Source organism: Annulohypoxylon truncatum, assembly GCF_022578515.1.
Source record: "Annulohypoxylon truncatum strain CBS 140777 unplaced genomic scaffold F4807scaffold_26, whole genome shotgun sequence".
Lineage (NCBI taxonomy): Eukaryota > Fungi > Ascomycota > Sordariomycetes > Xylariales > Hypoxylaceae > Annulohypoxylon > Annulohypoxylon truncatum.
The window spans coordinates 95,393-123,347 of record NW_025953812.1 but is presented as its reverse complement, the minus strand read 5'-3'; the positions used below and the strand labels follow the sequence as shown (position 1 = coordinate 123,347).

Below are 27,955 nucleotides of genomic sequence, written 5' to 3'. Positions count from 1 at the left end.
TATCGTTAAACCCTCTTAGGGACTAGGTATCTCCCACTCAGCCAGGCCTTAAGCTATAATTATTTCCAGCATATCAAACCCCTCACAGTAGGACCACCTCCTTGACTCGTACCGGCCTGCGTTTCAGTCGAATCGTCTGTGCTAAGCTTAGCCTTCTTCGTAGGCGGTGCTGGGTCCATGATATTACTATCATCACCCGCGGCGCTACTTCTTTTCCTCTTTTTCTTACAGGCCTTTTTCGGAGGGTTACCTGTGCGCGCTTCCAGCATGTTTTTGACCATTTCCTGTGTCTTTTGCTTTTGCCAGTAGACGAGGTCGGTCGCAGCATTGCCTGTGTCGACTTGGGGGATTGCCTTGCGCTCCTTACCGGGCGCTTGGATTTGAACAGGAAACAGACCCTCCTGTAGACTTGGATTGTCTTGTATAATCCCGGAAATATAATTTGCCCCGATGTTTGCCAGGCGGTCGGCACGCATATTGCCTTCGAGTCCCGAATGACCCGGAATCCAGTTTACCTCGACACTAATGCCGAGGCTGGTCAACCTGCTAATGGGCTGGTACGCTTTGTACATAAAGCCATCTGGCAGCTCCTTGTCTCTATGCTTTATGCTGAGTTGTTCTGGACGTCCCAAGGTTCCGTAGTGGTGACATGAATAAATATAGTTGATTGCGCCCAAGCAATCCGACATAATGATTACCCTTGGGGGCAATTTATGATCACCCCCTGACTTTGGAGATTGTTGAATCAATCTCTCCATGAGGTATCGTGCAACATATAGCGATCGATGTATCGCTAGGGCTTCGACAGCCCCACTGCCCATTATTCCGTGAACCCCATATGATGCGTCCGTCCAGTCGTTGTCAACAGCAGCGCCGAGGTTGATATTAAATAGTTTATATGTGATCCCAAATCCGGATATTTTAACCTTGGGAAGGGCAGAATGGCTATCTTTGGTAGACCCGTCAGCATATATCACCAGACGGGGGTAATTATAAGCTGTGTTCATAGTGTATACTGCGTTTTTAATGGCATCCTTATGCCCTTGTGCTCGGAATAGTACTGTGGATGAACCATCGGTCCATTCTCGAAGGAATTTCTCTGGAAGTTGTTCCTCCGCTTCCTTTGCCACACGACTTAAATCGTCTTTCGTATATTTCTCGTCGTAACCCTGTCCGCCAATGATTAATCTCTTGAATTTAACTTTGGGTGACGGACATGGTCTAAGGACCAAAGCCTTTTCGTCGCCTTGACTGTCGAAATCTCCATTCGGTGGAATTTCGACTTCTGTTAGATGTGAGATAGGGTCGTTCGCTATTTGACTGGGAGTATTGCACTTACTAGGCACATGGCCCGTTACCACGGTAGCTTCCATTAAAAAAAAGTATCGATGGCCTGTTGCGTGATATTGCAACAGTTCGAACGTAAGAGTATGGCTCTATACATTTAGATAGAAACTTCGGTAGCTACTAAAAAAAAAAACGTTATCGAGTTTCTTTTAGTGCTAAGTCTTAGACGAAGAGCTGATTTGAAAAGTTGTTGAAGAAGAGAGTAGAAAGATTAGATAGACCAAAATGTTGGATAGGTTTTTGGTATTAGGACAATAATGAGTAACCTGAGGTTAGTACCTAGGTAGCTTGGTAGGTGACGACAATACAGGAAAATGAAAAAAGTGGGCCAGGCAAAATGTACGAGGGTCTGCAGTAAGTTTATATATCAAAACAAATGATGAGTCTTCCAACAATTCTCCAAGCACTTGTTTGATACGAATGACTTGGCTCAGTTGAGTAATGCGTAAACCGTGTGTGTAGTGCCGGGGTCCAAACATCATAACTGAGTTAAGGAGGTTCGAAACGGGTGCTTGGAGACTTGTTTTTTCTTTTTTTCTCTTGTGCCTTCTATCTTTGATAAGTGGTACTAGCACTGACTTGTGACGCCTCCTTGTGCCTTCGACACTACACTTTAATTAGGGAAACAGGCAGCAACTAGAACATCGCCGGAGCTTAGCTGATATATGGAACTTTGGTGTAATCCTCATCATTTTAGAGATATTTATTCTTTTAGGAATGTAGTGTACTTGTTGTAGAGTTACTTGGTAATATAAGAGATCTTCTAGATAAAAGGAATATTGTCCTAATCGCTACCCGTTTTCCTAATTAAAGCGCAGTGCCGAAGGCACGAGGAGGCGTCACAAGCCAGTGCTAGTATCATAGACAACCTGAAGCTAGTAGCTTGGTAGGTAGGTAATGAGAGACGGGAAGTGGATAAAAGTGGGACCTAAAATGTACGAGGGCGCACAGTAAACTTATATATCAGAACAATGGTAAGTTTTTCAACAATTCTCCAAGTACTTGTTGAAACGAGCAACTTGGCTCAGTTGATTAGCAATGCGTAAACCGTGTGTGTAGTGCCGGGGTCCAAACATCACAACTGAGTCGAGGGTTCGAAACGGGTGCTTGGAGACTTGTTTTTGCCCTTTTTTTTGGGTCATTAATCCATCCATATAGGGATCAGCCCTTGATTATATCAGTTGAGCGTAGGTATATCTAGCACTGCATTCTATAGGAGCAACGCTCGCTTTTTTTTTTTAATAGATTATAACCATTCACCATGCTAGAGATCCGGCATCACCAGAATGTGTGACATTCTTCTTGTGCCTCCCACCCTTCACAACAGGTATCATAGGCAACCTGAGGTTGATAGCTTGGTAACTTGGTAACTTGGTAGGTAACGAGAGAACCGAAAATGGATAAAAGTGGGACTCTAAATTGTACGAGGGCGCATAGTAAGGTTATATATCAAAATAAGGATGACTCTCTCAACAATTCTCCAAGTACTTGTTGAAATGAATAACTTAGCTCAGTTGGTTAGTAATGCGTAAACCGTGTGTGTAGTGCCGGGGTCCAAACATCACAACTGAGCTAAGGGTTCGAGACGAGTGCTTGGAGACTTGTTTTTTGCCTTTTATTATTATTAATCCATCTATATAGGGATTAATCCTTGGTCACAGCAACTAAGCGTGGGTATGTCTAGCACTGCATTCTATAGGAGCAACGCTCCCCCCCCCTTTTTTTTTAAAATAGATCATACCGTTCACTAGGTATGCCAGAGATCCGGCACCGCCAAACTGTGACATTCTTCTTATTTCTTCCACCCTTACTAGCTGGAATCATAGACAACTTGAAGCTAGTAGCTTGGTAACTTGGTAGGTGACAAGAAAATTGGAAATTAAAAAAAGTGGAACTCTAAACCGTACGAGGGTGCATAGTAAGGTTATATAGCACAGTAAGGATGACTCTCTCAACAATTCTTCAAGTACTTGTTGAAATGAACAACTTAGCTCAGTTGATTAGTAATGCGTAAACCGTGTGTGTAGTGCCGGGGTCCAAACATCACAACTTAGCTGAGGGTTCAAGACGAGTGCTTGGAGACTTGTTTTTTGTTCTTTTTTTTTCCATTTTACCTTCTTCTTATTACTAACTGCCATTGTAGTTCTTTCATCATCACTATCATTTACCCTCGCAGTCCCTTTTAGTTTTTCCTTATTGATACATGGTAATAGGAATATATAAGCGTCCGACGCAAAGATCGATTGAAAAACAATACTATTACCAGCACTTGAGTGTTCGCAGACATTATCGGTGAGTTCACTGGTGTATTAGACTTGATTGTACCCGAAGAATCCTAAGAATAAATGAACCAGCTAAGCAAATTTAGCCTGGAAAAATGCTATCCCCTCGCAATATTACCAGATTCTTTGCAACTGGTACCCTACGTTACAGATTTGCAGGCGCGAAATTTTCAATTAAGTATCGATACCCATAATCATTGGAAAATTGTCAAAGATTTAACCCTTATTATTTCCATCGCTATTGTCGCCCAGTACTAAGAGTATGAACAACCAACGAACTTATAACATTAGATTCATGAAACGATAAGCATCGAAAATGACACAACAACTCGTACTATTCAAGCTTAAAATATATTTCAACGATTATTACTTCAAAACGGCTTCAACTGCTTCGATTTAATATGACCAGAATGTATTCAGATATATTAGGAGAAACCTAGATTTCGGCCGACACGGAAATGTGGAGACACCCGGAGCCAGGCCTGGTCGTTGTCAATAGTTCGGGGGCTGCCACGTGCTCACCCCGGTCCAGATCCGCTGACTTGGCTTTCCACCCTGCGGAATAATACACATCTCAATTCGCTTTCCGCGACTATTTAATGAATAAATGGAATTTATATCCCTATAAGTCGGCATCCAGAAATCAGAAGGCAGAAATAGTGCCAATAGATCAGACCTATTATAATATAAGCCTCGATAAGCTAATGACATAAACGGCACACGGTTCTGCACGCATCTTTACAGACGCCTGCTTGGTCCCGCTAGATGCCGACCTCGTTGATTAGACTAGATTTATCCTCCGCGGGCTTTTCAAGACGGTCCATCTGGCTGCGCACCGTATTCACCTTTATATAATAGCTCTTGCTTGCAGGTCTTCGTAGATGCGCAACTTTTGGCACTTATCTAGGTGTAACGTTGATGTATAGAATCCCTTGACGCAGCCAAGCTTTCGGATTATTCGCCGCCTGTTGCGCGGGACATGTTAGGGATGACATACAGCAGCCGGTAACGTCGTTTGTCAATCGGAGGTATAAAGTGGGATCGGACGTATGGCGTGAAGTTACCCCTCGAAAAAGGGTCCGCGGACGGCGGGGCACATATCGAGGGGCACGAAGCTCCAGTCGCGCAGCAGAAATGCTACCTAAAATCGGAGACTCTGCCCTGCTACTCCATAGATGCAGGTGCTGCGTGCGGACGCGGGGAATTGGGCAGAGGAATCGCGTTTGAGTGCCCCAGGTTTTGATCTATCCGGTGCGCTCGTTTCTAGAAATCATCGAAATAAGATAGGTAATAAACTCTCTTTAAAATAGCCCGTACCCATACAACACCGCCATCGTACGTATAGACAGACACTCGACAAGATGGTTACTCAGGCCCGTCTCAAGATCGCCTTGATCGGCCTCGGTCGGCTGGGTGCTATTCGCGCACGCATCCTCGCTTTCCAGCAGCCCCGAATTGAGCTCGTCGCCGTTTGCGACACAAAGCCGGGTATCGACAAATGGGCGGCAGAAAACCTTCCAGCTTCCGTAAAGTTCTACGCGGATCCTGAGGATTGTCTAAAGAATAGCGGCGTTGGGGCTGTCCTTATTTCTACTGCGACTGCTACCCACGCTCCCCTGGTCTGCCTGGCTCTTGATCTGGGCCTCGTAAGTCTTGCCGACAACTAGTGACCTACCTAGATGGAATATGGATTCCTTGAAGCTGACGGCTATATAGCACGTCATGTGCGAGAAGCCGATCTCGGTGGACGTCGCCACTACCGAAGAGGTCCTCGCTAAGGCTAAATCCAAACCTCACCTCAAGTTCCTGGTTCCGTTTAGTCGTAGATGTGAGTAAAGAGGTCTCCATAAGAATCGCTATGTTTTGGAAGGCATATCCAAGCGGTGCTGACCCTTGTTTGTCTAGATGACGACTCGTACCGCGCTGCGAAGGAGATGATAGATAACGGCTCGTTTGGTGAGATCCACGCTGTCGAGAGTGCAATCCTTGACAAACAAGATCCTACTGGTAGGAACTTTCTCTGAATTTCGTCTTTTGGATTAGGAAATCCAGCTGATCTCGCCTTCGAAGGATTCTTCGTCAGCTTCTCCGAGCAGTCCGGAGGTATCTTTGTTGACATGGGCGTTCACGATGTAGGTTTCTCGGTTGTTCCTCTTCCGGTTCCAATTGGAATCCTTCCGCTGACATCGGTGCAATGTATAGATTGACATTGGACGATACTACATGAACGTCGCGTCAGAACTCACTAATCCCAAGAAACAAGTGAACAGGGTCATTGCCATGGGACAGCAGGCCATCTATGGCGATCTCGCTAAGTACGGCGATTGCGACAATGGATGGGCCATAGTCGAGTTTGCCAACGGCAAGATTCTTACCTTCCACGTGGGTCGCACTCTGAACAACGGATTCGAGAGCTACACCCGCGTGTGCGGTACCAAGGCCCATTCTATCATCAGCGGCAACTCCACGAATAACCGTGTCGAGGTCCGCGACTCTCATGGTGTGCGAACGGAAACTACTCCTGACACATTTGTCTTTTTCGAAAAATCATTCGTAAACGACCTCACAGAATTTGCGGCTGCTGTACTCGACGATCAACCCCTTAGTTGCACCCCGGATGATGCCTACGAAGCAGCCAAGATTGGCACCGCTCTGCAGTATTCTTTCCGTAATCGTGTGCCTGTTTACTTTGACGATGATGACCAACCCATCATGGAGACTCCAAAGGCATGAATGAGAAGCTTAACTGAGACGATTAATACATATGAATGGGTCGTTTTAGAATTCGTGTTCTCCTATACTGGAAAACAGGCACTCATCGAACGAGGAAGCTCCTTCCACCTTCATAGTGTGCATATGAATTAAAACATGAGACTTGATGAAACCTTGAGTCTGCAACATTATAAATATATACTTGAGAGTTAGATTGACTGCTCCATTCCAATTGTTCGGTCAATTTACCTGCACAGCTTTAACCCGGCCGTTGCGTCCACTGCTTGCGGGGCCTTGTATCTTCGTCAGCCTTATTGTCGTAGGCTGCATCATCATTGAGCAGACGTGTATAACTTTATCCGATATCAATTTTTCCGGTAGCAGCAGGAAAGGGGGGATTAGAGATGAGATGATGGATAGAAATCTGTGACGCAGTCAGCTTTTATGCGTGGATGAAGAAAGCCCTTGGTGGGGTGTGGGGTATGGGATATACGGGGTTGCCCCGGTCGGCATGGGGATAATGGACCAATAGAATCTTTGGTGGTCGACAAGAAGAGTAAGTCCGTTAACGCCCGTTTATTAGCTAATGAGTACAGTATAAGCAGACAGTAGAATGTATGGATATCAACTGTATAACGTGTGGAGATGGTGGGTTTCATGTTCCGGGAGGGTACAGCGCATCACACGCTATAACTACAATATGTTATAGCGCATTCCCTCCTTATTTATAGCGAACCATAAAACGAGTATCATTCATCCATGGATGGATAGATCCATGCATTCAAGCAATTATTTATCCCTTAACTCCAAGGTCTTTGATGGATGAAATAAACTTATCCGAAGATGCTTGGCCTTTTTGAAATTGCTAGAAGATAGTGTAAAATTTGTCCATGTAAAAGTGCTGAGCTTAGCGACGTGATTATACACTACACCCCAAGCAGATCTTCATGGCAGCTCCCGCGACTTCGTCAGCAGGAAGATCTGCATAATCGGCACCTCAATCTCTGGCTTCGACGCCGTCTCCAACCGCTCGCGGCGTGGGTAACGCGCTATCGGCAGGTTGGCGCTCGGCCAGACGTGAAACAGCAGCTTTACTCTCACACCGTCGCCGGCAAGCACATTGCCAACGGCAAGATCAAGGTCGAGCGCCTCGCCGAGGAAAACGCGATCCTGATTGGCGGCCACTCGCGCGAGCTCAACTTAGTCGCCTTCGCTACCGGTTTCACTACCAACAGCATTGCCTGTGTGAGAGCTACTCTCGGCGACAAGGTAGCCGACCAATGTGGACCCATCTGGGATATTGCCGAGGAGGGCGAGTTCATAGGCGCTTACCGAGAGAGCGGGGTGCGGCTATCTCCCCCCTGACCCGCTTTCGTTCCAGGCTACTGGCTATGCGATTGAAGACTTTGAAGGAGAGTATTGGGACCTATCTTTATAAGATGTAGATGTTATATAGTGGATATGAGTAATCTTCGGTTTGTTAGGTATGATGACTGCACGATGAAAACGTTCATCTATCAATAGATCTGCTTCAACCACTGTATTACACCTGGATTGCTGATTGGCTTGTAGGCCTTGTTACGCCGCGTTTCCTCTCAGTTTGAAGCTAGGCACTTAGAATTGTATAGTACCTATATTGTAGTTTGTCCAGATCAAGTGATGACTATTTAACCATAAGCCAATGCTACGTGTCATAAGTAGCCTAGATATCAACGTACGAATAGGAAAATGTTAGCAATGACCTTCGTAGCAGAACAACCATAACAGCAAAAACAACTTAGTTTCAATACATAACATACATCTAACAAAGAGTGAAGGGTCCTGGAAGAGTCCCGTGGATTGAAATTTGGAATAATATATATTTTAGTAGCTTATGTACAAGTCCAACGATAGCTTCCCAGCTTACTGCGACTTCACAGGGCCATACCAATCAGCGAATCCGAGATCAAAGCCCCACAGAGGCGTGTTAAGACGCTTCGCCTTGCCATTGGCAGCCAAACTGTCGAGCACTGCTAGATCCTCTTTAGGGATTTCAATGACCTCTTTGTTTGCAGAGATCCGCTTCTCAGTCACAGACTTGGGTAGCACCACGACACCCTTGTTGACATGATAGCTGATGAGGATCGTGACACCCGAGACACCGTTCTTTTTGGCAATCTGTTGTATATCAGGACCCGTCATGAGAGGTGCACCTATCGGGTTCCGATCCATTAGCTTCACTCGAACAACATCACCACCCAAAGATACGCCGACACAATCTGAGATTCGGAAAACTTACCAGTGGAGCCAAGAGGAGAATATGCTTCCAGAAGAATGCCGAGCTCTTTGCAGTATTCTCGGAGTTCATGCTGAGGAAGGAAAGGGTGCAGCTCGACTTGGTTCACGGCCGGAACTATTGTCCATTTCTTGCGAAGTTCCTCCAGATATGGGATCGAAAAGTTGGCCACACCGATGGCCTTGACTTTGCCAGACTTGTAGATCTCTTCCATCTGGCGCCAGGTTTCGCTCTGATCCCACGATCGATCTACTGCTCGGGTGCCATCGGGATTTACCGGGAAAAGCTCGCTCGTCCCGTTCTGTGTACGTGATCAACAGGAATTAATCTTTAAAAAGCTCGATGGCTAGAAATGCTGCACCTACCGGGACCAATCGAACAGGCCAGTGGACAAGCTAATGCAATGCAAATGCTGTCAGCTCAGACCCTGTCAAAGGGCTCTATGGCGACAGAGGAATCTCACATAAAGATCAAGATAGTCGACATCTAGAGCGTCGAGAGACTTCTGCAGGGCTTCCTTAACGTTTGGTTGATGAGTGTTCCAGACCTTACTGGTGAGGAAGATTTCTCCACGAGGCACCCCGCTGTCCTTGATGCCCTGACCAACTTCGTGCTCATTGCCTAAGAATGTTATTACTTATTACCTAGTAGGCAAATCTCAACATAAATGTCCACTCATTTGGTTTAACCTACCATAGACCCTGCATCTTTGTCAGCGAAATTGCGCTTACTCCAAATCACGAAGCGCGCTTGGCTTACAGTGCCGCGTCGATGTGACGGTATCCATCCTTGAGAGCAAATGCCACCGCATTTCGGACCTCACCGGGCTTAGATTGCCATGTCCCTGCGCATACACAATGTTAACAATTGAATCTACATTAGTATTAAGACACACTAACCGAGACCAACGACGGGAATTTTAGCGCCCGTATTTAGCGTGAAATGAGTCGGAGGCGCCATCGTGCGTTAAGGGTGCTCAGCTCACTGTTGTTTCGATTCAAAATTAGAAGAAAGCGAGAGCAAAGCCGAGGATATATGAAAACAAGATCCCAATTATCCCCTCATCAGAAAGATAGTCGTTCGGCAAAAAGATGCAAGCGTACCCCATACCCCATAAGCCGGCGCATTTAGAGGCATATGTCATCGCATCGCTCCTGCGCGATGGGATAAGTGGGACGAGGCAACATCGCCGATTGGATACTTTTTCCTCACTGGCCAGTTCCTACTAAAAGAGCAACTAGCTCCGACGCGCCTACGGGAGCGGAACCGAGCCGAGTTGAGAAAATCATTTTCCTCGGGTCAGAAACATCCGGAAAGAAAAAGAAAGGGGGGATCTAAAAGCCCGATGCGGATGTTTTCAATCTAATAAGCAATGACCGACCCCGATGATGATCTTTTCATGAACGAGAAAGGTGAAATCTTGGGAACGTATAACGGGGCTCCCACGGCGAGGATACTAAGGTAGATAGTTTTGTGAAGCTATTTAGATAATGAAGCCAATACGAAAGATCACGGTTGCAAAGACGAGGTCCTTTTTTTGGAATAACGGTCCGCGAGAACGTAAAAGGCTCGATAGAGGCCAATTCTCGACGTAGAGCCTGAAGATGATGATGATTGAAGATAGGAGAGGGGGTTAGAAAGTGGTTGAAGTGTAAAACAATAACTAGGTGTATATCCAGGAATCCATAATTACGAATAACCTCAGTAAATTGTAGTAATCTGATACCCCACGGGGAACGGGATAGATTCGTATGCTGCCCCTCAAAAGCTTGAGATCGTCGAAGAGTTGAGACTGATGGAATACGCCCGGGTATAATGGAAATCGGATTTATACCCAATGGGATTGGAAACAAAGCTTTCGTAACGGACTAGTCTCTCCATTTTCCCTGCTTGCCTGACGTAGAAAAGTGATTGAAGCCGCGGATTAAGTAACACGGTCGCGGGGTCGGGAATAGAATGGAATATTACCTAAGCAAGGACATCAATGCCTAGGAATTAATCCCAGAGAAGCTCTCTTGATTCTAATTGGCTCCCAGCGCCACCGTGTGGTACAATGGGGCTGGGGTTACTGGGTGGCAGCCCGGGGCTAGTGGCTTGACAGTGACCCTTTATCCGCAGCATGCTGGGGGCACACGACTTAGGAACTCCTAGTCGGTAGAAAGCTCACCGTCTTTATTTTGACAATAAGAACAACAACTGAATATTCCATGCCGTTGAAACTTTGCAGCTCTTAGCGTGGGGCTTATCTATTAGTAATACTAATCAAGAAGAAGTGTTACAACTTTTACTACTAGCCCGGAACTTGGATACGATCCGGACCCCACCCCTTTTGCTCATTTAGGACCACGTGCTTCGAAAGTTAAAATTATTAGCAGGTTACCATTCCGAAAATGAGATCTATGGTTCATATGTATGTATGTTCGTCTATCCTCAGATCTTAGCAAACTTGCACTTATAAAAGTGCAACTTTGATTGGCTAGCAAGAACATTACTAAGTCAAGACCATAGATGACTCCGCCTCATTTTCTTTCTAGAAGCCCACGAATTTCTTCAAGCTAGCCACACATGTGCCCTTCTTCAGTTTCTCTTGTTGTTTATTTGCAGTTTCCTAATTGCACTTTCTTGAGAAGCTCATTTGATTATGTACACGTCAGCGAAGTTACGAATGACTTACCAATCGTCTCTTCAGATGACTCGAACTCGGCCGCAAGAATTCATCATTATCTCTGGGGAGCTACTTAGGTGATAGCTTTAATCCCCGCAGTTCGAAAGCAGACGGCGGTATCCGATAGAGGACATGCACACAGCCCTAATTTCGTGCGTTAGCCAACTGAGATGAACCATGCATGCATATCTTGATGCAACCTAATCAGGCAGTCGCCCTAAGCCTCAAAATTCCGGGGCCTCCTAAACCATATTCAATCGGATGGTAAAATTCAATGATGTCAGATTCTAGTTTGGCGTCTCGCCCTCCTGCGGCTGAGTTTACTTATCTACCAACGTATGTTTGATGCGGTGAATATATAAACTTGCGTATCCCACATGCGGCCATGTAAGCGCCAATGTGCGACGTTCAAAAAGTTTGCTTGCATAAATACCCAAGCAGGCTCTCGGAGCCTCGTCGTGATTGACAGTTTTCTTTCCCTATAAATCCTCAGAAGGTCTCGAAAAAAAAAACACCTTGATAATAATCCTTGTGAATATCATTACGGTATTTATCAATACCTAGAACTCAATCGCTAGAATCAAACATCTCCTTACGCATCAACTGCTTTCATAATGGCTTGCCACCACGACAGCCATTACTGGAACCACGACCTAACCCGCAATCTGGCTCAGCGTCTCTCGCGCGACAGCCGCCACAGCGGCCATGCGACACAATATATAGTTAACGAGGGGAGGATGGTCGTCGACCAGAAGACGCTGAGACATAGCAACGCGGTCATCTACAACGCGCCGGGCTCCACTCTTCGGTTGGTCCCGTCCATGCGCGCCCCCTATTCCAGCACTAGCCACACCACGCACTACGTACCGGAGTCGCCTTGGTGGACGACGTCTTCGTCGATCCGCCGGTGTCACGGCTGCTACGAGCACCGAGAGATCTACTATGGGAATTACTGCCACAAATGCACATCAATCCAACGGGTGTCTCCGCCGCGCGAAAGACACCAGTTGGAAGACTACCGGTATCGGCATGTACCACGAGTACCAGAAAGGAAACGTGTTGGATGGCACTGATTAAGCAGGATTAAGCAGTTCGGTCCGTGGCAATTGAATATATGTTAGAGGATGTTATGAAAGGATCTGTTTTTAGGGGCAATCCCATTATGTGTTTCATGCACTTGTTTTACATTTGGTCTCATATTTATACTGACACCTCTTTGTATGGCATTATCAAAGCCTCAACCAATAATATGCCCCGTTTTACAGTTTATAGTAACGTTTTGATAGACCTAGGTACTAAATAAATAACCTCCTGTCTCTAGGCCGATACTTGGGCGGATGGAGAATCATAACGTCCACTTGGGTAGCATCAACATCGTATGTGTATCCCACATGAATGAACATGGACCATACTTGTGTTAGTTAAAATGTTGATCCAGTCTTATAATAGGGACTCGTCTTTACACCAGAAGGCGAATTGTAGTGGATGCTATCTTTACTAGGTCTAAATCAAATCTGTACCTAGAGAACTGTTATTCCAAACAAAGAAATTGTTCTTCGAGCCTCCAACATATCATGAACAATTACTTGTTTAACAATATGCTTTCCCACAGTTCTCGTGTATTATAATAGATCAACGTCCCACTCTACGGTGGGCTCACAACGGCGCAAAGTCGATAACAACAGGTTAGTAACGGTATAAACGAATTTTAAGATGGGTAACGTCAATAGCAGCTTCGGGGTAGAGATTGAATGCGTGATAGCCGTTCAACGAGGATTCGGGACACGACCCAGACCTCGAATGTTCCAAGACGCACCGGGCAGTCCAATATTAGCCGACATTGATGATGATGATTGGATGTTTAGTTCACATGGTCCTATCTTTGCTACTATTGAGAGTTGTATTGAAGAAGCACTGGCAGATAAAGTAGGCGACCGCGTTATTACCTCTGAAGCCCAACTGGATGATCAGAATTTCTATCATCTGAGCAAATATGCCAGAAAATGGGTTGTAAAGAGGGACTCCAGTGTGAGTCTTGAGGATTCATACTTCGTTGATGATCCAGTCATGGGAGATTACACATGGATAGACATTGAATTCAACTCACCCGCCCTCCGTGCCACGGAGGCGTCGTTCGACGAAATTCGCCGAGTTGTCAACGCGCTCCGCGAAGCTTTCTGGATGATCGCTCCAAAAAGTGCAGGTCTCCATGTCCACTACGGTAGGTGTGAGAGTTGGATCTCTCTTACGGACCTGCGCAGAATCGCGGCCCTCTTATTCGCAGCCGACCCGATATTAACACAAATGCACCCAGCTCACCGACGCGGGGAAGAGAGTCGTTGGTGCATGAGTAATCGTCTGTACTCTAACCTAGCCCTCGGAATGCCCGCACGGGAAGCTGAAGCATATCTTCGACACACGAACAGAGACGTACCAGATGAGTTAGAACCGGAACCCATTCCGGGACCTGTAGCCTCGCATGCTGAACCTGTATCTAGGCCTGTTCGCGAGAGAGAGAATGGTTTCATATCCATCTTCGAACGAGGATGTCTTGAGGGTTATACCTTCGACCGAGACCGCTTCATTACAAATGCATGGTGGTGGATGGAAGATAAGGACGGGGTTCCAGGAAGTGAAGAGGGAAAGCCTTTGGATATCATACTAGCTGCTCGAGAACTACTAGGCTGCCGGGCTGCACCGATCCTTGCGTTTTTGATGCAGAATGGTTGGCATAGCCGGATGGCCTACAACTTTAATGCATACGAATACGGAGTTTATCGGAACTGGGTGATGGCAAATGGTCGACCAGATCCTGTATCCCAGACTAAGCGCACTATTGAATTTCGACAGGCTGCTGGGACGGTTGACCCTGACGAAATCATAGCGCATGCCAAAATCGTAATCCGCCTTTGCGAGTTCGCAACTCAGACTACGATGAAGGAACTCTGGAAGACGATAAGCGATCTCCATCTAGGAGAAACCAATTGGGACTGGTATGATGTATTTGATTTCCTTGTTGACCTCAACCTAGTCGATGAAGCAAAGGTTATCCAGAGGCAGCTAGCTAAGGAGTGGGGAGTCGAAATCGTAGACGAGGCACTCGGGTTATATAGATATCCGGATGGGGCAGAACCCGAGCCAGTACCTGAACAGGCCAAATCACTTTTAGGTAAGCTTAAAGCTCTCTGGTCCTCGTGGAGATCTTCTAAGCCGCCATCTCCCAAGCCAGGACCCCGGCCAGCCCAGAATGTCAGTCCACGTCGAATTCTTAAAGAATCGGAAGGACGTTATGAGGGTAGTTCGTACTTGAGTCCTGATCTGCTATGGTTGGAACTCGGTACCGAAGGGCCGGTGTTGCCGGAATGATCGGATAGCCAGGTATATATGTCTAATTGTTACAGTATTCTCTTAGGTACCTTTATATATTCTACAGTATACTTAGCTCTCACGTAACGCCTAATATAACGTCCAGAACTTCTTAATCATGTTTTCAGAATAGACGTCGGATCGTCAATTACTCAACCCCTTTTCTCTTTTCGATAGTAGGATCCCTTAAGTAAAACTAGGTAGTCATGGATATTAAGAGTGAGTAATCACCTCAAAACCCCATGTAACATCCCTTGTTCCTTAAGACCAAGGCTTTAGGTACGAGCAGAGCTTTTACAAGGCGATCATCCCAAATGCTTGGTGTGACTTCAATTTAATTCTTTTCCTCCAACTATACCCTGTCAGCAATGCAGCGGTGTCTACTAAAGGCTTGCAGTCCCACCGTACTACGGGCCGTCCCGTTCTGGCGGTTCGGGGTTTGAAAACGGGGCCATCACCTCCGACTGGATTACCACTTTGACGCGAGCTGACGCCACTACCTATTAGAAAAATAGGGGTTGTGTTAAGTGAACTTCCAATTACTGCCACAGAAAACCCTGCTTTAGAATCTCAGAATCTCGACTTGCATACCGAGTATCCATGACCTATGCAACGTTGCCTAATACAATGATCGTACAAAAAGCCCCTGTTGAGCAACACAATGCAAGACTCCGGCGAAGACGTTGCGAGGGTCCAAGATTCTAGGCAGCTGTCGCGTCTGATTCGCCTTCCCCTCACAGCTGCCTTCGGCACAGCCACGAGATCTGCCAGGAACCACAATTCCGAACATCTACATAAGCATCTACAACCCAACTTCATTCCATCGCCACTATCCTCCAAAACACAGACATAATTGCTGAATTCGTTAAAATACCGATCTCAATATGGTCTACCTCTGGGAGAACCTCCAAGACACCACCAGGCTCAACGCCTACCTCCTCATCAACCTCTCCGACGACGAGCTCAAGTCGTTCAAGAAGGCCTTCGAATTCGGCACCATGGCGCCCTTCAGCACCATGCTCGAGCTCGTGATCCAGAAGCCGCCGGCGGACTACCTCGACAAACCACACTCCTACATCCGCACGAAAGAAAACGAAGCCGGGCGCACAGGGCCCTTCATCCTAATCGACGAGCAGCTGCGGCTCAAGGGGGCGATATGGTACGTAGAGAGCTTCGCTCGCACAGACGAGGTCGAGGACGGCGAAGCAGAGTCAACGGAAGTACTATGGAAGATCCTGACCAAAACGGAGAGCGTGCCGATCGCGAGCGTCAACTACGAGATCGCGAACATGAGCATCACGGAGGACCTGTCGAACTTGGGCGTCGACTTCCCGGCGCCGGTGGACTTCGAGCAGCCCCAGGTCGCCGGCGCCAGCGAGCACGACCTGGACATCCCCTCGTTCCGGTACGAGCAGACGGCGTACCTGACGGCGTACCCGGGGGAGTACGAGATCAGCACGGACCCGGAGGTGCTCAAGAACTTCGCGCCCATGCCGGATAGGGTGTGTAGGTTGAAGGAGGACGTTGCTAAGCAAGTAGGGATCAGGACTCCGACGGACTGGGCGTTTGTGAGCGCCGCGCAGCCGAGACAGCAGAAAGACGGCACGATGAAGGAGTTTCCCGAGGGGAGCGTCGATATCCAACATAAATATGACCCGGACTTCGCTTGGCCGCCGTACAAGTGGCCGGAAGGGTCGTTGTGAGGAGTGGCCACTGATATCGAGTTTAAATAAGGCTTTGACAATAGCTACATATCTGGAGAACTGGGACGTATCAATCTTAGGTTGCATCACTAAAATAAAAAGGGGGGGTTGACAAAAGTATCAGGTTGTTATTAATTATGCCTCATCATATCCCGTAGGACAAAAAACTGAGAGGACTTGTCCAAGGCAACGCTTTAGAGTAAAAGATTCGCCTGGCAAACGTCTATGTATATGCAACCGACCGCAATGCTGTGTACCGTATGTAATGCTCGTATCCATGACCCCCAAAGAACCGAACTGTCCCCCAAGATAATCATATCGTTGCCCAATCATGAACCTCTGCTCCTTAGTTCTAGTCCCATTTTATACTGTTTCCTTGCCTCGTAAGGGATTAAGCTTCATACTGAAGTTGCTAACAGCCGGGCCGGCATATTGGTCCACCTTAGCATTGAACCCGTCCTCGACCTTGTTCTGGTAGTGGTCGATCTTGCCGTTGACCTTACGACCGACGAAAGTGCGGAAGCAGCCATACACGCCCGTGCACAACCACAGCAGCGCATTGACGAGATCGATCCACACAGCGCACTTCATCAACGCGACGCTCGTGCCCTCGTAGTCGCCGCCGTGGCGCTTGAGGAAGATGGCGGCGAAGGTGCCGAACAGCGCGATCCACAGCACGAACAGGACCAGGTCCCAGGCGAAGAGGCGGTGGGGCTGCGCGCGGCTGAACGGGTTCGGGATCGCGTACACGAGGCAGGTGACGCAGGAGACGCCGGCGACGAACAGCGCGTACACCCACCCGGCGGCCTGCGCGTTGCCGGCTCGCCGGTCCACGTCCACGCGGTGCCCGTACAGGCCGACGACGATGAGGGCGAGGATGAACTGCACGCCGCGGGCCGCCCAGCGCGCCCAGGTCTCGTAGATGTAGATCTGCTTGGTGGCGGCGCCTTTGCCGAACTTGCTGGCGAGGGATTTGATTGCGAGAGGCATTTTTTTATTCTTCTTTTCTCCGTAATGATCGTGGTTTTAAGTGAGTGTGGGTGTAGAAGTAGAAGTACAGAAATGAGAGCGCTTTTCCGACCAAAGAACCGTCTGCTGAAGCTGTAGAAAATCTAGGTATCCTGAATCTAGAAATTGGAAATCAAGTAGTAAAATAGAGGAAACAGTTTTACCAAAATTATTATTAGTGAAAGAATGCAGAGTGAATTGAAGACATCCAGCGTCCTATGCGTGTACCGATGATGATGAAGGAAATATGTGCGTGCTATGTGTACGAGAAAGAGTCACGACATCCAAGGGAAGCTTGGGACATATTTAAGTCGGAATACAATGGAAACCAAGCCATCATTCAGTCCCTGATTCACTGACAAACAAGCGCCCAATCTGTGGAAACCCTTACGACGATAATGGACAAAGACGACCGTCAGGCCTTTGAGATATCGTGTCGCTTGTAAGTCCGAAACAAAGGGTTCTAAATCTGGATTTCCTAATTGAAGCACCGTGACCAATCGAAAGTCGGGTCGATGGTGGTCTGTGCTTCGATTTTTGTCACTGGTGCAGTGTTGGCGAAGACATCGACTGGCTACGATGTCGCAGGGCATGAGACGCTGGCGCTTAATAGCCGTCTTAAACCATGATGTATCTTCCCGACAGCGCCAATACGCGCGAAGATCCGTTGCAATTATCTTCTCTAATATCCAGCCAGATTATAGGATATTAGTGATCTTCATTGGCTTGAAACAACTTGACGAAGATGCCTCGTAGCACGGCAAATAGCATACAACGTTATTCTGACTGTATTTGAGCTAAACCACAACAGATCATTATCGGTAGTATCAATTGGCAATTGCTATTGTCTTTATTAGCTAAATTTCATAATAGGTTCATGAATCAGTGACTTCGTGACAGATATGACAGAAGGCATCATGAAATATAGTAGAGTATGTTGATAGAAAAGAGTCAATAGCAGATCGTTGCGCAGGATGTGTATCTTTATCGCTTTTCTTTTCGGATTTTTCGCAAGAATGAGACCAGCAGCCAAATACTAACCTGTAACGTGGACTTGGTAACAAATTAGCTGTCGGAATTACTAATTACGAGCCTAGGAGGCTACCTATGCAGGAACGTGGCCGCAGATAGATTAGTGAGTCGGAATACGGAATAACTGCAACCCTTATAAATGCCATGTGCTTGTCCGAAAGCCTTCGATTAGAGTCGGCACGAGGAAGTTCCCAGTTGGAAAGGACGAAGGATCCGGTGACATGTTAGGGGTGCACGTGTGGAGCTTAAAGCGTACCTCGGCATAGGCAACCCCGGTATTATCATTTCCCGCTTCTCTAATTGGCTAGTATCAACAGCCACACAGCTCAGATACTTCTTAAGGGTGACATCATCGTGCACTCCACATATTTTCAGCACCGAGTTCAAAAATTTGAATCACATGCCAGTAGGGAAAAATACGACTATGATCATTTAGGACGAGTAATGACGGAGGAAAACCGAAACATCCTTTAGTCAGAATTCCTTCCCCACGAAAACCCCGGAGATTCTATTAGTGCCTGCTATCGGCCTAGGCTAACCTGGGGATGCCGCCCTAGATATAGTAAGAACAGTGGACTCTCATTGCCAATAGCGATGCGTTGAGTGGCTTAGGAGGTTAGTTAGTGCCTGTTTGCGGCATGGGTTCTAAAATGGGGAGACCCTTCCCTAGAATTCCTAGAATCACATGTCGGGATTACAAGCTCCTACAAGATTACGTTGTCGATAGGCTCGGCCAGAAGCCGCAACGGCCGAGCTTTTAAAGCTGTAGAATGGCACCGCACCAACCTTAACTTTGAACTCTTCAAGCTTTTGACGTTTTCCTTTTCTTCAACTCAATTTTAACTATACTATACCATATCACACAACTTGTATAATTACAATTCCAATTGAAATCTGTATAAATAGCCGATCATTCTGTTACCATGTCTAAGACCTTCTCCAAAAGCGATGTCGCATCGCATAACAAGGGCGATTCGTTGTGGATCATTGTCGATGACGATGTCTACGATCTGACCAAGTTCCAAGATGAACACCCTGGTACGTCGACATTCAACCCATTCAATCCGATTCACACCCGCGCAATTTAACTTTCGGGATGTTCGAAAGCCATGCGCACTACACGTGTCTAAGTCCAATGAACTTGAAAGATCAGATTGTTAACAGACGTTTCAATTGCAGGTGGAAAGAAGATCCTGACCCGAGTTGCCGGAAAGGATGCGTCCAAGCAATTTTGGAAATACCACAACGATAGTATTCTAAAGAAGTACAAGGCGTCGCTCCAAGTCGGCTCGTTAGATACCAAGCCCAAGGCCGAACCGGCACCAGAGCCAGCTCCGGCCCCGGCTCCAGCAGTAGCTGCGCCGGCTAAGGAGATCCAAAAGGCCGTGGTTCCTGCAACTGCACAAGAGGAGGCTGAAGCGCTGGAACCTTTCGGTGATCTGATTCCATTCGCAGACCCCAGCTGGTACCAGGGTGTATGTCTTTCCCGAGCTTCGTTGCTTATTCCCACTGCATGATTATTGTCATGCTTATCACCAATTGCCTCGGCTAATCTTTCGAGTTTAGTTCCACTCTCCGTACGTCAACGAATCCCATGCCGCCCTCCGAAAAGAAGTCCGGGAGTGGGTCGAAAGCGCAATCGAACCCAACGTCACCGAATGGGACGAGAAGAAGGAGGTACCGCGCGAGATTTTCCTCGAGGCCGGTCGCCGCGGGTACCTCGCGGGCCTGTTGGGTGTGCATTACCCAGTAGAATACACTAAGAACACCGTCAAGTCGGTACCGCCAGAGAAATGGGATCTTTTCCATGAATTGACTATTACCGATGAGTTATCACGTGTCGGATCCGGCGGTTTCGTCTGGAACATGATCGGTGGCTTCGGTATTGGCGGTCCTCCACTAGTCAAGTTCGGCAAGAAGTCTCTGAAGGATCGAATCTTGCCTGGTATCTTGTCCGGAGAGAAGCGAATTTGCTTGGCGATTACAGAGCCCGACGCTGGAAGCGACGTCGCCAACCTAACTTGCGAGGCTAAGCTCAGTGAAGACGGCAAGCATTACATCGTCAACGGCGAAAAGAAGTGGATCACAAACGGTATCTGGTGCGATTACTTCACTACCGCTGTACGAACAGGTGGTGAGGGAATGAACGGTATCTCATTACTCCTGATTGAGCGCGACTTCGGTGGCGTTAGCACGAGGCGAATGGACTGCCAAGGTGTGTGGTCGTCCGGTACCACATACATCACCTTCGAAGACGTGAAGGTACCAGTCGAGAATCTCTTGGGTAAGGAGAATCAGGGCTTCAAGGGTAAGATACATAGCGAACCTTTCGTCAGCACATGATTCTAGTAACTAACTCTTAATAGTCATCATGACCAACTTCAACCACGAACGTATTGGTATCATCATCCAGTGCCTGCGTTTCTCGCGCGTATGCTATGAGGAATCAGTCAAGTACGCGAACAAGCGACGCACCTTCGGCAAGAAGCTGATCGAGCACCCGGTTATTCGAATGAAGCTAGCGCACATGGCGCGGCAGATCGAGGCCTCGTACAGCTGGCTCGAGAACCTGATTTATCAGTGCCAAAAGATGGGCGAGACTGAGGCCATGCTCCGGCTTGGCGGACCTATTGCTGGTCTCAAGGCCCAGAGCACGCTTACATTCGAATTTTGCGCCCGTGAGGCAAGTCAAATCTTCGGCGGTCTAAGTTACTCGCGTGGTGGCCAGGGTGCTAAGGTTGAGCGCCTCTACCGTGATGTTCGCGCCTACGCTATCCCCGGTGGTAGTGAGGAGATCATGCTCGACTTGAGTATGAGGCAGAGCATGAGGGTGGCTAAGATCTCTGGTATGAAACTGTAAGTATAGTGAGGGAGAGAAAGAAAACAGTGAAAACGAGGATGAGTACGATAATGTACATAAGTAAGATGTGGTTTTGATTGGTGTACGTACTTGGGCGCATTGAATTGGATATGCGGTCGGCGCCTTCAGGGGTTTGCATCAACATTGAAGACTTTGGATTACTACGTACCTTACAAATTATTCATAGCCTATCAATTGAAGGACTTCAACAAGTAAATTCTCTGTTTAATGTGGTTGTTTTTATTGTTGTGTAAAGTGATGATCGACCGATTAATCTAGGCGGATGTGATGTTAGGCATACATACCTTGGTATGTAGCCTCTTGACAATTACCTTAGGGACATAGGAAAAAACCAGCCCTGACTGCAGGAAACAATACGCCGTTTTATTAGGCGCATTTGAAGTATCGTTAATTAGCCTAGGTAGGCATCTTTCTATCTATCTATGCTCGACGATGACGATAGCAAAGTTGGTGATGTTACATTCTCCACTTCCCCTTCCCCGTTCCACAATTCTGAAAAGCCTCTTTCAACTTCACCTCTTCCCACATCCACCCCTTACCTATGCTACCACCTTAAAACCTAGGTGTCCGAAAAGTTCGAGCCTTGCTGTTGATTTGCTGGCCTATATGACTGCCTATGTGTACTACCTTGTCAAATGGCGGCTCAAATGCTACGCTTTGGTGCTGGGGTCATGATTAGATATTCTATCATTCTGTTTGGCTTGAAATTTAATAGTTAAAAACCATAGGTTACCTGCATTTGATAGCCCATGAGTCATTATAGGAGTCAGCTTATTCCTGTTTATTATATACCAAGCATTTTACTCTAGGGAGATATCTGTACTGTGAGGCTGTGTTTAGACGTGCGGACTATAATAATACTCTCACAGACAAAATGCCAGTAATTATTACCTTAATGCTATGTATCGTATTATATAAGCATTATCTGATTACGAAGATGATCAAAGGGCATTTTTTGGTTGCCCGTAGGAACTATGTACCTAGGATTTCGCACGACTTGGCAGCTGTCACGATTACTACAGCCATTACCGTCATATTCATACTGCAAGACGAGCCCTATTTCCACCGTATTGACAACTTATGCTGATTGTGTGTGAATAATAGCAGTGTCTACTATGACTAAAACGCTGTAGATTGAGGTTCATCATAAATGCTAAGTATCAAGAGGAGTATGAGAAGCCCGTCAGCTGTAATGGACAGTTATATGCTATGCCCAAGGTAACCTATGTACAAATAACTGGCACCAAAGTATCTTTGTATTTGAAAGAGACTGTTGGCTTCGTCTAGTTGCGACTAAGCAGGTCGCAGAATACTTCATTATGCTGGTTAGGCATCTACCTTGGTTACCTATATATATAAAAATACCATTATTCTAAGATACATTTCTCTAAAATGACCCTAAGGCTCAGAACGGTGTGTGGAATACTACAACCGTTGTGGCAGTTACCACCTGCTCCCGATTTCAACCTCAGTCATCGCCCGAGTAAGAAGCACGACCCACATATTGTCCGTCCGACCTCGAATGCCCTCAGCAGGAGGCACTTGACAGTTGACAGCACTGACCCGCAGCACCGTACCCTTAGGAATATAATCGGTAGGTATTCTGAAAGTACAAAATCTGGCAGACCTTATTAAAATCCTCCCTCGTCTTTCCTTCTTTTCTCAACTTAAACTTGTTCCTACACAACAACTTCTCCTACATTGAGGACGATCAACAACTCGTTTCTCACAACCTTGTGAAAGTCAAGTACTTACAAGTACCACACAATAGAAGGTAAGTGAATTTATTTCATCCGTCAGGTATTTCTTTCCAACATCTACAATCCTCCTTAACCTTCCAACTCGTGGTGTCTTCCTCATTGAAGCCAACTTCGTCTTGACATCCAACATCCACCGTCCTCATCACCCTCTCTTCTATCATCCAACCCTTCAGATTCGCCGTTCTCTTCATCATCATCACATCTACCCATCACAAACCAGACGACCTTGGTTATATTTTAATAACCGTACTCTTTTTTTCCCTTTCACGTCCACTGGTAATATTCACACAACACCTCACAACCTCATACGCGACGAGTCTCGTCGCCGACCACATACTAGTAGTATGAATATTTTCCACCGTCAATCAAGACGAACAATTTTTGCAAATGTTTGCTAACGTTTACTCGTTCACCAGTTGTTGCTTCTACTACCCGCTTCTCTTTCAGCTTCCCGGTCGATACTTCGACCAACAATGTCGTTCCGCGGAGGACAGCTTACGCCGGCTCCGTCCAACCGTGGTGGGCCAGAAGCTCGAAGCGTACCGAGCGTCAATGGAACGCCTCCCGTTCCCGAATACGATCCGGGCGTTATCCCGTTCCCGCTACGCCTCACCCACCATCAATCCAAGGTGGATGGGAGCGGTCGCTGGCCGACCGCACGTTCGGTCCGATCGGATGAGACAAGTAACACCATCGAGGACCAAGCCCTACTAGCCAGCCCCAGGAATGTGACCCCGCCAATCATGTTCAACATGGTTGGTGGCCGGCTCGCTGGCTCTGGAGGCAACCAGGTCCCTCAGAACGTCTACCCCCGATTCGACCGGGTCTTCCCGCGCCTCCCGTGGCTCACCGGAGCCCAACCCAGACCTTCCGCGGCCACTCAGCACGACCGTCAATCGGACGATAGCTACGTCCCGATGGGCCGCTGGCCTACATGGTACACTAGAAGCATCTTACATCCCTCCGTCTGGTCGCGCCAGCTCGAGGTTACTGGCATCTCGGCCAATTACGGAGGCAACATCTTCCTAGAGTCCAACCAGTCGGCCAACATCCCGGAGGAGTCGTCAACCTCCCTCTGGTTGACTAACCTTCCCCCCGACTGCACACACCAGCTGCTACTGGGCACCATCCGGGGCTGCGGCAAGATCTACGCCGCCGTCATCAACCCGCCGGTCTACGCCAAGGACGACTACGTCCGCGGCGGGGGGGCTAGCGGTGCTCAGCACTCGACGGCCGCGTCCAAGCTGGTATTCTTCGACCGCGCCGGGCTCGACAAGCTGATGGCCAAGTCGCAAGCGGGCGAGTTCTCGGTCGGCGGGTACGTGCCGCGGCTGAGGATGAACCGCATCAAGTCGGCGCCGCGGCCAGCGGGCCCGCAGTGCCGGGTGCTGCACATCGAGGGGCCGAGCAGCGTGGTGAACGAACGGTACCTGGGCCAGTTCTTCCAGAGCAAGTTCAAGTACGAGCTGGAGGGGGTGCTGACGCTGGGCCAGCACGGCGCGCGCACGCGCCAGGAGTGGCGCTTCGGCAGCTACCGCTGCCAGGCCGAGAGCGCGCGCCAGGCCATCAACCGCGAGAAGCTGCGCTACAACATGAGCGACGAGGACCGCCGCGTCTGGAGCCAGGTCTCCGTGCACTTCGGCGTCGACCCGTGTGCCCGGGACTAGAGATGGGTGCAACTACGCATTCACATCACTGGTCCGCCGCATCCGGGACCATCGCCCATAACCCGGGTGCTGGCGTGAGGCTAGTGGCCCATCTCTAAGATCGGCTGCCATTGTCGATGGCTGGGTGACCAAGGCCCACAACCATTGGCAATGGGTTCACGTAACCCCATGGTTGTGGGTGTCGACCGAGGACACTCTACATTCGCTGGGAATGGCCATTACACGATCTCTGGCTATTACATTCTCTCTGAATTTTCTGATACTGACGGTCATTTTCTCTCTTGGTTTTTACGGAGGAGTGAATAGGGGGTAGTACTTTCCATCTCGTTCTCAGACTTGTACATATTGGAGGACAGGAAGACGTGCCTGCATATACTTGGCGCATGGCATCCGAGGTCACTGATCTCGAGTAATGATAGCATTTCCTTTTTCCCTAATGGTGAACCTTTCTGGCCCCCTACTTGTCTGTACTTCATGATGTGTTTATAGAGGTAGTCGTGATATACTGTGAATGATCACCGCGGCATAACAAGCTTGCCCGGTCCAAATGGGTATTACCTGTAGGTGAGTACACCAATGTAGGATTGTGGCCCAAGGAGGCGGATGTTCGTCTACCTTCACGCGAAGAGCAAAGACTTCCTCTAGGAAAGGATCCAGAGAGAAAAGGATATCAACGCAGATTCAGCCTACAAAATGACAAAAGAGTTGCCCGATCAATATTAGGATGAATTCGAAGAGCCAATAAATGAAGGTGAGATTTGTTGTGGAAATTGAATAATTCGATTGATCGGTCAAGGGGGGAACAGATTTCGAAGAAAAAAAAGGGGGTGGCTGTATTCATGAAAAGGTGATAATATACATTTATGCAGCTTTATAGGGTTAAAGGTGTATTAGTAACAGAATAAAACTGGGGAGCCCTTCAGATATCACGCATAAATGCATATCATCGTGTCGTCATAGGCAAGCACATACCTCCTCTTAATCGTACGTCCTTCTTCGGTCCCACGACAACATAATTCTGTAGACTAATCGTATTAAGCTTCATCGAATTCACAAAATGCGACGCATGCAATTCTCGACTCTATACAGGTCCGGGAGTTCCCCACTCCTAAAACCTCGTATCATCAGTCTCAGTCACCACCGGTGCATTGGCTCACAGGCCCATGCCCAACAAGAAAAGTTCGTAAACAAGGATCAAGCTTCTGCGAAGAATGACGAAAAATCGTCTGCTATGAAGAAATCAAAGAAGAAAACTACGGCAGAGCTAGACGCCGAACTGCAGCGGAAGATGTCGGGTCTTTCTGGCGATGGCGGCGAGGCCGGGGTAGAGTACGAGAACGGACAGCCGGTGGCCATGAAGCGAAGCGTGAGGGAAGTGAGTATCCTCCCAAAGCGTTATTAAGTCCGTATTCGGGTTCGCTGATCGTAGATGCTGTAGAACATGTTCCGCTACATTTGAGAATTGTGGCTAGTCCAACCAATATTTCTTCTGAGATCTATCGAGATTTGTTGAGAGCTACTGCAGACCAACAGGGTGATAGTACGGGCTCGTCATACACTATTACAGATGCTTCCACAACACCCTACCCTACTTTCCAGGCGCCGCTATACCCACTAGGTCCTACAAAGGGAAGTCAATTCAAAACCTCCGTCCTGCCACTCATCTCCCCAACCAACCTCCCCACATCCTGCACCGCCCTCGCCGCATCCCCGCTCCACGGCGCCATCTGGAGGAAGCCGTGCGTGAGCCCGGGGTAATGCATCCAAGCGACCCTATTCCCAGCCTTCCGCAGCTTCCCCGCGAACTCGACGCCCACGTCGCGCAGCGGATCGAAGCCGCACGTGAACACCGCCGCCGGCGGCAGCCCCTCCAGCTTCTCGGGCGCCTGCATCCCGGGCGACACGTAGCGGTGCGCGGGCGGGTAGTACGTGTACCCCATATCGGCGGTGTCGGACCCGGACTTGTACGGCGCGCGGGGGAGGTAGTGGTCCGCGAAGCTGAAGATGCCGTTGCACTCGAGGTAGTACCCGGAGTTATTCTCGCTGGCGGCGGGCGTGTCGAAGGGCAGTCTGGCCTCGGGATAGAGCAGCACCTGTCCTTGTAACGGCTGTTTTCCTTCGTCTTTGAGGCGCAGGGAGAGCCCCGCTGTCATATTACCGCCTGCCGAATCGCCTCCGCCGAGGACGCGCTCGGGGTCGATGCCGAGACGTGCGCCGGACGGGGACCGCGTCCAGGAGAGCACGTCCTCGTACTCGTCGAGTTGGGTCGGGAACGGCCATTCCGGCGCAAGTCGGTACTCGACGCCGATCGTGATGATCTCCGCGGCTTCGGCGAGCAGGCGCAGGCCGTTTTCGAACTCGTCGACGCTGCCGACGGTGTACCCGCCGCCGTGGAAATAAATCAGCGCCGGGAACTTCTTTTTGCTCGCACCGGTGCTGTTGTCGTAGCTGCGCGGGTAGAACAGGCGCACGGGGATGGTCCCGTGCCGCCCGCGCACGCCGTCGAAGTGCACGTGGCCGATAGGTGCTTGTGCTTGCTTGGGAAGGTTGTGGAAGCCGAAGATCTCGAGGTGGTCGCGCCGTTCCGCGTGGAAGTCCTTGCCGCCGAGGTGCAGGTTCGGGTGCTCGTCTAGGAAGGTTTTGACGGACGGAACGAGGGTTGATCTGGTCCCGGTATTAGGGATCGCTTGGTCGTTGGGCATTTTTGTTCGTGTAGCCTACCGAATCCCCTAGAATTTCCAGTGCTATCGATGTTTTGGGCTGTGCTTGGGGTACTAGTAATTTAATAAAACGGACTACAAAGGCTTGTGAGCTACATGTCCTAGGAAGATGTAATTAACTACTGATTGGTACTGTCCTAGTAGTTCCTCGCGATGACCATCGGCGATGAAAATACTTAATCTAAGCTGCCAACAATTAAGTTCAATACTCGCGTATGTATGATGTCAGATAGACGTCGTATATAGTCTTACAAACACTAGCCCACCGCTAATCACCATAAACCATTCTAACGCATCTCTTCGTTTCGAATCTGTTTCGAGAAACCTACAATACCTAGGTAGCCTCCAAAGTTAGGTACGAGCGGGCGTTGTGCTTAGAGCCCCTTTTACAATACGTATACTAGCGCGAGAATAGTAATACGAGCCGAAGTTGAATTCCAACATTGACACCATTCATCTATTTTCTCCCCAGGTATTAGAACAGAGTGAATGTAATTGTGATTGATGAGAGGCAGTAATTAGTATTATATGACGAGG

General features: G+C 48.2%; 11 protein-coding genes across 11 annotated transcripts; 7 read left to right on the top strand and 4 right to left on the bottom strand.

Moving 5' to 3' along the window:
* Positions 1 to 59: 59 nt before the first annotated feature.
* On the bottom strand, positions 60 to 1,373 carry F4807DRAFT_462409 (uncharacterized protein; the record flags this gene model as incomplete). Its single annotated transcript, XM_048001819.1, has 2 exons — positions 60 to 1,285; positions 1,340 to 1,373. The coding sequence occupies 2 exons, from the start codon at positions 1,371 to 1,373 to the stop codon at positions 60 to 62; spliced, it is 1,260 nt and encodes a 419-aa protein (XP_047852120.1).
* A 3,292-nt stretch (positions 1,374 to 4,665) lies between these two features.
* On the top strand, positions 4,666 to 6,551 carry F4807DRAFT_172189 (NAD(P)-binding protein). Its single transcript, XM_047993478.1, has 5 exons — positions 4,666 to 5,275; positions 5,346 to 5,457; positions 5,535 to 5,636; positions 5,700 to 5,761; positions 5,832 to 6,551. Exons 1-5 carry the CDS (start codon positions 4,991 to 4,993, stop codon positions 6,360 to 6,362), a joined length of 1,092 nt encoding a protein of 363 aa, XP_047852119.1. The 5' UTR covers positions 4,666 to 4,990; the 3' UTR covers positions 6,363 to 6,551.
* Positions 6,552 to 8,243: 1,692 nt separating this feature from the next.
* F4807DRAFT_462407 (protein GCY) lies at positions 8,244 to 9,576 on the bottom strand (the record flags this gene model as incomplete). Its single annotated transcript, XM_048001818.1, has 7 exons — positions 8,244 to 8,533; positions 8,620 to 8,917; positions 8,982 to 9,011; positions 9,080 to 9,237; positions 9,310 to 9,317; positions 9,376 to 9,460; positions 9,516 to 9,576. The coding sequence occupies 7 exons, from the start codon at positions 9,574 to 9,576 to the stop codon at positions 8,244 to 8,246; spliced, it is 930 nt and encodes a 309-aa protein (XP_047852118.1).
* Positions 9,577 to 11,394: 1,818 nt separating this feature from the next.
* F4807DRAFT_433900 (uncharacterized protein) lies at positions 11,395 to 12,638 on the top strand. Its single transcript, XM_047998735.1, has one exon. It carries the CDS (start codon positions 11,896 to 11,898, stop codon positions 12,352 to 12,354), a length of 459 nt encoding a protein of 152 aa, XP_047852117.1. The 5' UTR covers positions 11,395 to 11,895; the 3' UTR covers positions 12,355 to 12,638.
* A 352-nt stretch (positions 12,639 to 12,990) lies between these two features.
* On the top strand, positions 12,991 to 14,647 carry F4807DRAFT_469119 (putative amidoligase enzyme-domain-containing protein; the record flags this gene model as incomplete). Its single annotated transcript, XM_048002672.1, has 1 exon — positions 12,991 to 14,647. Exon 1 carries the CDS (start codon positions 12,995 to 12,997, stop codon positions 14,645 to 14,647), a length of 1,653 nt encoding a protein of 550 aa, XP_047852116.1. The 5' UTR covers positions 12,991 to 12,994.
* Positions 14,648 to 15,208: 561 nt separating this feature from the next.
* On the top strand, positions 15,209 to 16,457 carry F4807DRAFT_433899 (uncharacterized protein). Its single transcript, XM_047998734.1, has one exon. It carries the CDS (start codon positions 15,532 to 15,534, stop codon positions 16,348 to 16,350), a length of 819 nt encoding a protein of 272 aa, XP_047852115.1. The 5' UTR covers positions 15,209 to 15,531; the 3' UTR covers positions 16,351 to 16,457.
* A 74-nt stretch (positions 16,458 to 16,531) lies between these two features.
* Positions 16,532 to 17,486, bottom strand: F4807DRAFT_172123 (uncharacterized protein). Its single transcript, XM_047993477.1, has one exon. The coding sequence runs from the start codon at positions 17,338 to 17,340 to the stop codon at positions 16,714 to 16,716; it is 627 nt and encodes a 208-aa protein (XP_047852114.1). The 5' UTR covers positions 17,341 to 17,486; the 3' UTR covers positions 16,532 to 16,713.
* Positions 17,487 to 18,791: 1,305 nt separating this feature from the next.
* Positions 18,792 to 21,467, top strand: F4807DRAFT_433895 (acyl-CoA dehydrogenase NM domain-like protein). The gene is made up of 4 exons (XM_047998733.1): positions 18,792 to 19,428; positions 19,570 to 19,865; positions 19,957 to 20,698; positions 20,757 to 21,467. The coding sequence occupies exons 1-4, from the start codon at positions 19,314 to 19,316 to the stop codon at positions 21,248 to 21,250; spliced, it is 1,647 nt and encodes a 548-aa protein (XP_047852113.1). The 5' UTR covers positions 18,792 to 19,313; the 3' UTR covers positions 21,251 to 21,467.
* A 2,037-nt stretch (positions 21,468 to 23,504) lies between these two features.
* Positions 23,505 to 24,698, top strand: F4807DRAFT_462401 (uncharacterized protein; the record flags this gene model as incomplete). Its single annotated transcript, XM_048001817.1, has 1 exon — positions 23,505 to 24,698. The coding sequence occupies one exon, from the start codon at positions 23,505 to 23,507 to the stop codon at positions 24,696 to 24,698; it is 1,194 nt and encodes a 397-aa protein (XP_047852112.1).
* A 1,005-nt stretch (positions 24,699 to 25,703) lies between these two features.
* Positions 25,704 to 26,245, top strand: F4807DRAFT_172099 (uncharacterized protein). The gene is made up of 2 exons (XM_047993476.1): positions 25,704 to 26,073; positions 26,137 to 26,245. The coding sequence occupies exons 1-2, from the start codon at positions 25,756 to 25,758 to the stop codon at positions 26,155 to 26,157; spliced, it is 339 nt and encodes a 112-aa protein (XP_047852111.1). The 5' UTR covers positions 25,704 to 25,755; the 3' UTR covers positions 26,158 to 26,245.
* F4807DRAFT_433892 (Alpha/Beta hydrolase protein) lies at positions 25,704 to 27,608 on the bottom strand. The gene is made up of 2 exons (XM_047998732.1): positions 26,137 to 27,608; positions 25,704 to 26,073 (listed from the first exon to the last, which is right to left on the bottom strand). Exon 1 carries the CDS (start codon positions 27,398 to 27,400, stop codon positions 26,333 to 26,335), a length of 1,068 nt encoding a protein of 355 aa, XP_047852110.1. The 5' UTR covers positions 27,401 to 27,608; the 3' UTR covers positions 25,704 to 26,073; positions 26,137 to 26,332.
* Positions 27,609 to 27,955: the final 347 nt, after the last annotated feature.

What these genes read in the sequence shown, in the direction of transcription:
- F4807DRAFT_172123 (XM_047993477.1), bottom strand. Translation starts at nt 17,340, where the DNA reads ATGCCTCTCGCAATCAAATCCCTCGCCAGCAAGTTCGGCAAAGGCGCC.
- F4807DRAFT_433900 (XM_047998735.1), top strand. Translation starts at nt 11,896, where the DNA reads ATGGCTTGCCACCACGACAGCCATTACTGGAACCACGACCTAACCCGC.
- F4807DRAFT_433895 (XM_047998733.1), top strand. Translation starts at nt 19,314, where the DNA reads ATGTCTAAGACCTTCTCCAAAAGCGATGTCGCATCGCATAACAAGGGC. An exon ending in GTTCCAAGATGAACACCCTG is followed by an intron (nt 19,429 to 19,569) that starts GTACGTCGACAT and finishes TTTCAATTGCAG; the next exon opens with GTGGAAAGAAGATCCTGACC. An exon ending in GGAGAATCAGGGCTTCAAGG is followed by an intron (nt 20,699 to 20,756) that starts GTAAGATACATA and finishes AACTCTTAATAG; the next exon opens with TCATCATGACCAACTTCAAC.
- F4807DRAFT_433899 (XM_047998734.1), top strand. Translation starts at nt 15,532, where the DNA reads ATGGTCTACCTCTGGGAGAACCTCCAAGACACCACCAGGCTCAACGCC.
- F4807DRAFT_433892 (XM_047998732.1), bottom strand. Translation starts at nt 27,400, where the DNA reads ATGCCCAACGACCAAGCGATCCCTAATACCGGGACCAGATCAACCCTC.
- F4807DRAFT_172099 (XM_047993476.1), top strand. Translation starts at nt 25,756, where the DNA reads ATGCGACGCATGCAATTCTCGACTCTATACAGGTCCGGGAGTTCCCCA. An exon ending in TGAAGCGAAGCGTGAGGGAA is followed by an intron (nt 26,074 to 26,136) that starts GTGAGTATCCTC and finishes TAGATGCTGTAG; the next exon opens with AACATGTTCCGCTACATTTG.
- F4807DRAFT_172189 (XM_047993478.1), top strand. Translation starts at nt 4,991, where the DNA reads ATGGTTACTCAGGCCCGTCTCAAGATCGCCTTGATCGGCCTCGGTCGG. An exon ending in TGACAAACAAGATCCTACTG is followed by an intron (nt 5,637 to 5,699) that starts GTAGGAACTTTC and finishes TCGCCTTCGAAG; the next exon opens with GATTCTTCGTCAGCTTCTCC. An exon ending in TTGACATGGGCGTTCACGAT is followed by an intron (nt 5,762 to 5,831) that starts GTAGGTTTCTCG and finishes TGCAATGTATAG; the next exon opens with ATTGACATTGGACGATACTA.